The sequence below is a fragment of the Malus domestica genome, chromosome 15, assembly GCF_042453785.1.
Source record: "Malus domestica chromosome 15, GDT2T_hap1".
In the NCBI taxonomy this organism is placed as follows: Eukaryota; Viridiplantae; Streptophyta; class Magnoliopsida; order Rosales; family Rosaceae; genus Malus; species Malus domestica.
This window is the reverse complement of record NC_091675.1, coordinates 51,116,789-51,125,893: the sequence shown is the minus strand read 5'-3', so window position 1 is coordinate 51,125,893 and position 9,105 is coordinate 51,116,789. Positions and strand designations below refer to the sequence as shown.

Here is a 9,105-nt window from a genome sequence, read left to right as displayed (position 1 = left end):
AGTGGTTGTAGTGGTAGGTAACGTCACTTTGTTCTTCAACAAAGAAATAAATGTAGAATGATTAAAGAAGGGTATAAAATATCCATTAAAAGCTCAACTCTGTTTTTTTATGAAATTAGCTATTAAAAGCAACTTACAAGCTCTTTTTACAAGCTACTATCTAGAGGACATTACTTTCAAAATAAGCGAAAGTTTTTGTTTTTTTTCCAAACACTTTTTATTGCTTAACTTTAAAGTGAATTAGTTTTTGGTAAAAAAAATAAAAAATAAAAACCAAACGAGGCCTACTGCGATAGCCGTCTACCACTTATTACTACAGTTCTATTTTATGAATATTCCTCTTAACTTGTGAGGCCTTCCATAAAATTTTGAGTGAGTGTGATACTTATATATAAGAATCAGACAACTTGAGTTTGCTACTGCTACATTAGTGTGAGTCTAATATATTGGTATCACACTCAAATTTTTCAACCCGCTGTAAGAGCAAGTCCACCCCTAAGGACTTTGCGCCAGCACCCAGCGCATTTATCCACTCAAGTGAACAGTAATAGACTGGAGTGAACAGTAATAGACCAAGGCATCTCCACCCCTAAAAAAATGCGCTGGCACCGAGCGCATTTATTTGGTGTGTTTTTTTTTTTAAGTTTATTTCGGATAAGATTTTTAACCAATTTCGGATAAAATTTCAAATAAACTTAAAAAAAAACACACTAAAATAAAATTTCATACTCATCAAATAAACTTAAAAAAAGCACACTAAAATAAAATTACATAAACTCATCAAATAAACTATAAAAAAAAACACACTAAAATGAAATTACATAAACTCATCAAATACACTTTATTCTTCAACCACAAGCTTTTTGGTATTTTTTTTCACACAAAAAGTATATGAAAGCTTTGGTAGGAAGTGTAGAAAATATTGAAATGTGGTGTAAGGTGGAAGATGAGGGTTAGATATTTATAGAAAAAATAATAACTTTTTTAAAAAAATTCTGTATTTTTTTAATAATTTTTCTGTATTTTTTAATAAATTTTAATTTAGTTAATTAACGTGGACCGTTGATCTGTGATCGGACGGTCCATTTTAAAAGTCAAATTTAATTTTTTTTTACCGTTGGAAATCCAACGGTCTACAAAAACTAGCCGTTGGAAATCCAACGGAATACATTTCGCCACGTCGCCTACCCGGGGTTAGGTGTTAGTGCGCCTGCGAGGCGGGCCCAATCTCTGAAACTCTGTCAGCTACTCGCCATGAAGGCCGCGTGAAGGGCACGCGCCAGGCCAATTGCCTGGTTCCTTGCTCAGTCAAATTTGGGCTGGCCTGGAGACCAGCTTGGGCTGCGTCCCAGGCAAAAGGGTGGGCTGGAGCAAATTGACAGAGGCCTGGCTTGTTTTTTGGACTGAGGGCTGGGACATTTTGTCCCCGCTGGACTTGCTCTAAGAGCGTAATTCCTATATGAGTTTAATATATTTATATCACACTCATTGCTTCCAGCTTACTATGAAAGGCCTACCCGAAATGTCTTAAGTTTTAATCTCATAGGTATTAATGGAGTTTGAAATTCATACACCGTGAGTTTGAGTCGAATTACATTATTGCCATTGTAGGATGAGTTTGATATATTAAATGTGGGACCCGTTTACTTTTGTTTTCTCTCTATTTTATGATGGGAGTTTTAATAAAACACTCATGGTACTGTTCACTTTTAATGAAAAACCACATTTATACATTTCCCTTGTACTATTTACTATACCTTTAAAAAGGGCTTTTCATTAAAAGGGAAGTTTTTTTGGACTTTTCGTTAGTTTTCCTTTTTATGATTGGTTACTTCATTTCTCTCTTTTGGTATATATTGTATAGGTATCTCATATATGAGTTCAATATATTAAACTAAAAATAAGAACTCATAACACTCGGATTTTTAGCTGCTATAGGAGTTTGATTTTTATATTATTAGTATCACACTCAATTTCTTGTCCACTATGGAAGACTTTAGTATAAATATATTATTATATAAAAAATGATCATTTTAGTTTAATTTTTTATGCAACGATACATTTATAAACTCACCCTTTTAGTGGTAAGGGGAGTAAATTGGTTTGATTTTGACTTCAAATAACAAGTTAAACAACTCAAAATCAGCCAACTCCTCTTAGTGTAGATTATATCGTTTGTTTAAAAATTAAGAAGTGTAACAATTGGGTTGGCTACAATTTTAAGCTTTGTGAACTGCCTTAAACCGAACTTGATTGACCATTACATATTTATTTTACATTAAGGGGTAGGAGAATAAATTGCTATCGAACTCGTCATCCACAAAATTTAAATTTATAATCTCTCACTTACAAAGGAAGAAAATACGACCTCGTACTTAAAATTGAAGGTTGAAACTATGAAGTTATTTGACTCTTAAGTTGTAACTATATTTGTTACTAGCCTTTGAACCTTGATAACATCTTAATTTTTAGGATGGTTTGATGCTAGAAAATAAAAGTTATATGGCAAATTATAGATTTTTATTGTTATAATTGGGCTAATGATTAGGTTTTAGGTCCAACCTGCCCGAACCAAGTCATCCAAAATTAATTTGGTATGATATCCTTTAGAATTTTTGTCACATCCGAATCGAATAATGTGAGTGAAAATGGGCCTGGGTTGGGGATAGCGGTCCATCTCGAACCATGCCCATTTCTTAGAATATTGTTCCGGTGAATCAAGGACCTAAATTATAGGGAGAAATTCACTATAATTAATTTTAGGGAATTTTACGAAAAGCATCCGGTACTGTTCATTCTAACGAAAAACCATATTTTTACCCTAAAAAGTCAATCCTGGTACTATTCACTTTACCCTTTATTTTGTCATTATCATTAAAACGCAAAGTTTTCAAGCCCTTTTCATTAGTTTTCCTTTAATTTTATCTAATGGAAAAATTAGTTGTGCTTTTTACTTGTAAGTTCAATTCTTTAAAAACGATCTACCAAATGCATTTTACACTCGTTTTTTGTACCTGTAAAACGAAAAGTTTACCAAATATAAGATTGTAAGATAAAATTTTGAATTGTTTACCCCTTCATTTAACAGAAAAAATAGACGGAGTTGACGCAAAGAACTAAAATGCCACTCCAGTCGAGAGTGAAAATGAAAGGGGAGGGGGGACAAGCTCATGGACAATTTTGCGATCAACCCAAATAGTAGCAATATAGATTAAGGGGTAAAACCAAAGTGTATATAAAAGATACAAAAGGGAGATTCAAGTTTAAGCTGATAGTCCATGTTTTCTATGTACACACCATTGCTGAAAGATCAATCATCAGACATGTCCTGACTTGCTTCCATCCATGAAACGAGGGTGTTGACATGAGGCATGTAAGACCGCCGGATACATCCATTTACCATGTCGACCTTCCTCATCTCTTGGTCTCGAAAACTGTAAGCATACAACGAGCCATCTTCGTCTCTCTTGAAAATAATATCTCCCTTGATTCTTAAACTGAAAAGAGGAACCATGTCTATGACGGAACCCACTGTGATACTGTGATTCTTTGTCCAGACTTCCCCACACAAACCTTTCAAGATCCAAATGTCGATATGGTTCATGCCCTCATGAATGACAAAACTCAAAAGGCCACCCATTTCAAGGATCATGTCATGAGTTCGGCTGGGTTTTGGGAGCGGTATTTGGTGAAACTTCTCCTTCTCAACTTCCATAGATACTATGTAATCGCTGCGGTCAACTTGAGGAATCCAGTGAAGAGCTCCAATGGCTGAAACAGGTGCATATCCAAACCAACGAAGGAGCCTGAATGGAGGGCCATTTACCTCTCTCCATGCTTGTGTCCAAAGACTCAAAATCTCACAGCTGTCAAACCCCAACTCATCCCGAAACAAGTGGACTACTTTGTATTCACCTGTAACATCATTCAGTATAAAACCATAGGATTCACGATGTGGACGAGATAAAGTACCCAGAGGAAGTGCAATCAGCTTCCTAGTCACAGGATTCATGACTGCTAGTCCTCCTTTCTTCACCATGTTATCAAGCAAAATTAGACCATTGCAGGTGGCTCTGATCTTGCCCGAACATTTTAAATTGTACTCTCCTATCTCACTCTTATCATTTTTGAAGTCCAGAAACTGGACAGAAAACATTGGAGAGTTTATGAGAGGATGGCCGAAAATGGGGATAGGGTTTGGATTAAGAAGTTTTAGTTCAACCGAGACAGTGTTTGGCTTCTCTCGTGGTATAGAAGCCTTAGAATAAGGGTATAAACTGTCCTTTGGAATTGGTGATAGAAAGATCAAAACAGATTCAGTACGATGGAGATGAGCATCAATGAATTTGGGGTTTTTAATTATGTTATACCAAGGCTTGCAGACAAACCTTGACCTTTGAAGAGAGTCGAGAGGAAGTCGCACAAGGATATTTGATATACAATCTTTATGGAGGTAAGGGGCTTGTGCTTCTGGCCGTTGTTTTTTCTCTTCCTCTAATTTCTTGGTCAACGATCTCTCCTCCACTAACCTTAATAAGCCTGCATTCTTGTTTCCAATTAATTTCTCCATTATGGCCTTTTAGTTTAAGCACTTGACACCTGCAAATAAAGGATGACGTTACAAACATTCATTTCCAAATGAAGTAAGAATTAAATAAGCCAAAAACAAAAAATAGAACAAGAGAGTGAGGATAACAATGGCTTGGCAGCTTTCAGGAAGCATCAAATGAAAAGTCATGAAACATACTGTGTAGAAACCTATTTCCACTGCCCAATGAGAATATTACACGCGAACTGAAGGAAGCCGCTTTGACAGTACCCCTCAAACCAACACGGGAAAGCTATGCACGATCTCGCCCTGCATTAAATGAGGTAGGTGAAGCCTCGACTTGGAAACCCACAGAGGAAGCCTCCTCTGTTGGGCTAGCGTACCAGACATACCAATTATTGCCCAAAAGCTCATCAACCCCTGCAGGGCCTAAATAAGGAATACAACCCAGATAACGGTTCATACTGTGACCAATGAGCGCACACCACGTGTACCGCTACAAGCTACAATCATTCTTGAGTTAAGCCAGTATAAAAGGACCAGGTACGACTAAGCTGGGGGCATGCTATTCAGAAGGTCCTACTTAGGATGACATCTAGCTTGCTTAGGACCAAAAGAAGCTCAAAAGGTATTAAGAATATAATTCATGACGGGGAGTGTGCCCTAGTAAAAAAGGCTCTAAAATCTAGCCAACTATGCACTAGGATGCCAGATTTATGTGCACAAATGAGAAGTGTCAGAGCTTCTCCGCAACACCTCAACAGCCACTCTAGAAACTTAACCCCCAACCTCTGCACAGAGCTCCTGAGGATATTTCCTGCATCCTAGTGGCCACCGATTACTTCACAAAAATAGGTTGAAGCACTGCCTCTGCATAGACATCTAGCAGAAAACAAGCTACCATGCACAAGGATATAAGGATAAAACGATACAAACTATCGCAGCTTGCGTAACAAACTAACAACAATAATAATCATCCAACTACAGCACCCCACCAATCGCAATCGACATGAATCAAAGAAAACAGAAACTCTCACAATTCTACACTACACCATATAATTGTCGCCTCCTCCTCCTCCTCCTCCTCATCATATATAAAATGATCCAAACCAATCCTCGGTGTCCTTTTAGAGCGAGATTGCCAAACAAAGCATTATATATATATATATATATATATATATATATATGCATATAATTTCAGGATAGTAATAGTAACGAAGCCATTAATTAAGACAGACTACGACTTGACTTTTGTTGATCAAATTCAATTCAGAAACAGACTGACTAGCAAAGAGCAAGTAACTATTTATTTGACAAACACCACATCACACCACACCGAAACATCTCCTCCACGGTGGCAGGACCGGTGGTCCACAAAGCAAGCAGCCGGCCCTCCCTCCCTAGTTCGTAATCGCAAGCAGGAAAAAAAGAAGAGGGAAATTCAACACTAGTTCAGTAAAAAAGGGCGCCCCAAGCTAACCTTTCCGCAAAAATGTGACCTTTCAGTCACAAAGAAGCAACCTTTCCGTTGCGCGGAGGATCGCAGCCTTTTGAGTAAATTTTTCAAAAAGGAGAACCCAGAATCAAGAAGAATTAATTCAATTGTAGGAAGTGAAAGTGAAATGGTAAAAAAAAAAAAGAGTTGGGAATTGGGATCATATCTCAAATTCCCTGCGATTGGAATTGGAATGGGATCATGGGATTACCTGATTGATGATTGTGATTGATTCGTCGGGCGAAGGTGATCGAAATTCACAACGTCTGCGTCTCGGAATTTTGTAAAGAGAATGAAAACTGAAGCAAAAGCTACTTACCAGTTACCACTACCACCACTTATACGACAAAGGGACGACCAAGACCACGACCAAACCAAAGGAGAAATGCCCGTCCTCCGTTACTCACAACGCCAGCTGGTGCCCCGTGCCCTCTCTCTCTTCGGTTGATGTGTGTCCCTCAAATTTAATACTATTTTATTTCGTGTAAGGCAATTCACATACTCGTTTTTATTCTTATACACCATTCTGAAGGATTGTCTGCCCTCCCACTTCCGGTGCCCTCCCGTGCCCTCATGTTTATGTGGTCACGGTTAAGCCACGTCAACATTTTATATTACTATTTATTTTTATTTTATTATCTCTATAAAAAAAATTAATATAAAATGTTGACGTGGCTTAACCGTGACAACACAAAACAGGAGAGCACGGGAGGGCATTAGAAGTGGGAGGGCAGACAATCCTCGTGCTTCTCAATTTCAACCGTCAAATCAAGTGAATTAAAAATATCAATGGCTTAAAATTAATAAGAATGTGTGAAAAGTAAAAAATAGTATGTGAGTATCACAATCTTTTTATTTTATGAAAAAAATGGAGAAAGTGTGATCTCGTTCAATCTAATTTTGAAATTTTGGATGAAAATTAGGTGCAATCTTATCCAAATGTCAAATGGGAATGCAATTACTTTTGGCCTACCAAGTCAAATGGAAAGTTATAATAATCTGAAGAAAAATGTATTTGTGAGAGTTTAAACTTTCGAGTTAGAGAAATTTTTTAGTTTTTCTAAAATACAAGTACACCACATATCAATGTACAAGTAATGAAGCATTTATAAATATATTTTTCACTAATTACATTATGACATATGAACAATCAACTCGCGTTCTGAAAACATTGAAAATTTTCTCCTCAAGTTCTAGTTGAGGAGTTCCAAACTAACCACTAGAAGAACCTCTGCTAAGGGTAGTGCAGGACCACCAATCTATCGTGAGCACAAGGCAACAGATTAATACTTAGCTTAGTTTATTTATTTATTTTTGGAACAAAAGCTTAGTTGTTAAGTTTTGGTTTATCTTATTTTAGTGTGAAAAAGAAAGGAACCCCGCCGAGTACTTAAGCTTAGTTATCCTCTCCTCTCCTCCTCAGTCAATCCAGTCAATCCAGTCAGTCGTCATCACGGCGGTAATTAAATTTTTAATACTCTTGACCCTGAATTTCATTTCTTGGTAGTTACCTCACCAAAAAGATCTGGAGAGAATCTTGAAGATTTGTAAATCGTGTCAGTTCATCATACATTGTGCAGTCAGTTTTTATCAGGTACTGTTTGTATTTAATTTTAAATAAAAATATTTAAAATAATTTATGACCGATCATGATTTATGATGAACAAATATGATTTACGGATTCCCAAGATCCTCAGAAAGAGGATCCGGATTCCTTAGCACAAGTGCAAGTGCATGATCATACATGTATGATTTCTTGCAGTAGCAATACAAAATCTAGGTATCGTTTGGTATGCAGACAGGACGGAACGGGACGAGATGGAACGGAGAGGGAGCAAAGATGCCCTTGGATGGAAACAAGGAGGAAGAAGAAGGAGACGGAGAGGTTATAATTTTATGTTCCATGGATGTGGAACAAGTCGTTCCAAGGGGTGAGGCGGAACGAAAATCCACCCAAAATTCGTCCCCGTTTTAGGCACACCAAATGTGGGACGGAACGCCTCGTCCCACTTCATTCCATCCCGTCTCACGTACCAAACAGTACCCTACAGAAAACATTGCTTGTGGAACAAAATTATGAAAATGTACTTTTTGAAAGACTGCCCCTTTCTCCAGGTTAGCTTCATTTTCCTCCTGCATTTTCTCTTTTACTTGGACCTCCAGCGATCGATTTTCGACTGTTTAATTAAAGATATTATATTCTGAGTGTATGTCGACTAATTAGCTTAATTGGAGGATAAGGATTGTCTGCCCTCCCATTTTCGGTGCCCTTCGGTACCCTTTTGTTTGTGTGGTCACGGTTAAGTCACGTCAACATTTTATATTACTATTTATTTTTATCTTATTATCTCTATAAAAAAAATATAAAATTTTGACGTAGCTTAACCGTGACCACACAAAACAGAAGGGCACGGAAGAGCACCGAAAATAGGAGGGCAGACAATCCTTGTCCATACAGTGAGTCCAAGTGGCTGCCCAACCCATCCTGTAGTTATTTCTGTGCTTCTTGCAAAAACAGCCTCATCTTTTCCATTCCTAACCGCTGTAAGCCAAGCTGACCCACCAAAAGTAAGGACTTTCAACTTCTCTAGATGAAAGCCATGAAAGTTGAAACTCCTTTTTTGCATCCCCAATGTCTTCTATGTCCGAGGACACATACCTCCTCCATATTCCTTAAATGGGCAAGACTTGCCTATGATGCTGCATGCGATAGAATTTTTTTATCACTCCAAAAAAAGTCATCCCGAGTATACATGATCCCACGGGAAACTAGGAGGAGAATTCTCTCCCGTCCTAATCTCTCTCCCCTTCCCTCCCCTTCTAATAAGACGGTTAGAATTAAGCTACGTCAATATCTTAAATTGATATCTTTTTATAAACAAAAAGCAAAGTGTGAGAGGATGGGAGTGAATGAGATGCACACAAAAAATTATAAAAAGAAAATAGAAATTCAAATTACAGAAATTACAAGTAAACTAGTAAAAAAACAAAACCAATAGTCTTGAGCTTATTAATTTTTTTAGCAGCACAGGCATTGCCGAGTTCCATCGAATTTTAAACA

At 37.4% G+C, this 9,105-nt stretch overlaps 1 protein-coding gene across 4 annotated transcripts; it reads right to left on the bottom strand.

The window, feature by feature from the left end:
* Positions 1-3,178: 3,178 nt before the first annotated feature.
* Positions 3,179-6,530, bottom strand: LOC103402203 (F-box protein CPR1). 4 transcript variants are annotated; one of them, XM_008340944.4, is made up of 4 exons: positions 6,256-6,481; positions 6,030-6,096; positions 4,748-4,858; positions 3,179-4,599 (listed from the first exon to the last, which is right to left on the bottom strand). In XM_008340944.4, exon 4 carries the CDS (start codon positions 4,568-4,570, stop codon positions 3,311-3,313), a length of 1,260 nt encoding a protein of 419 aa, XP_008339166.2. In that variant the 5' UTR covers positions 4,571-4,599; positions 4,748-4,858; positions 6,030-6,096; positions 6,256-6,481; the 3' UTR covers positions 3,179-3,310. The 4 variants fall into 4 exon arrangements, with proteins under 4 accessions (XP_008339166.2, XP_008339165.2, XP_017178871.2 ...); XM_008340943.4 differs by lacking the exon at positions 6,030-6,096 and having other exon boundaries at positions 6,256-6,530; XM_017323382.3 differs by lacking the exon at positions 4,748-4,858 and having other exon boundaries at positions 6,256-6,392.
* Between the last annotated feature and the right edge of the window lie 2,575 nt (positions 6,531-9,105).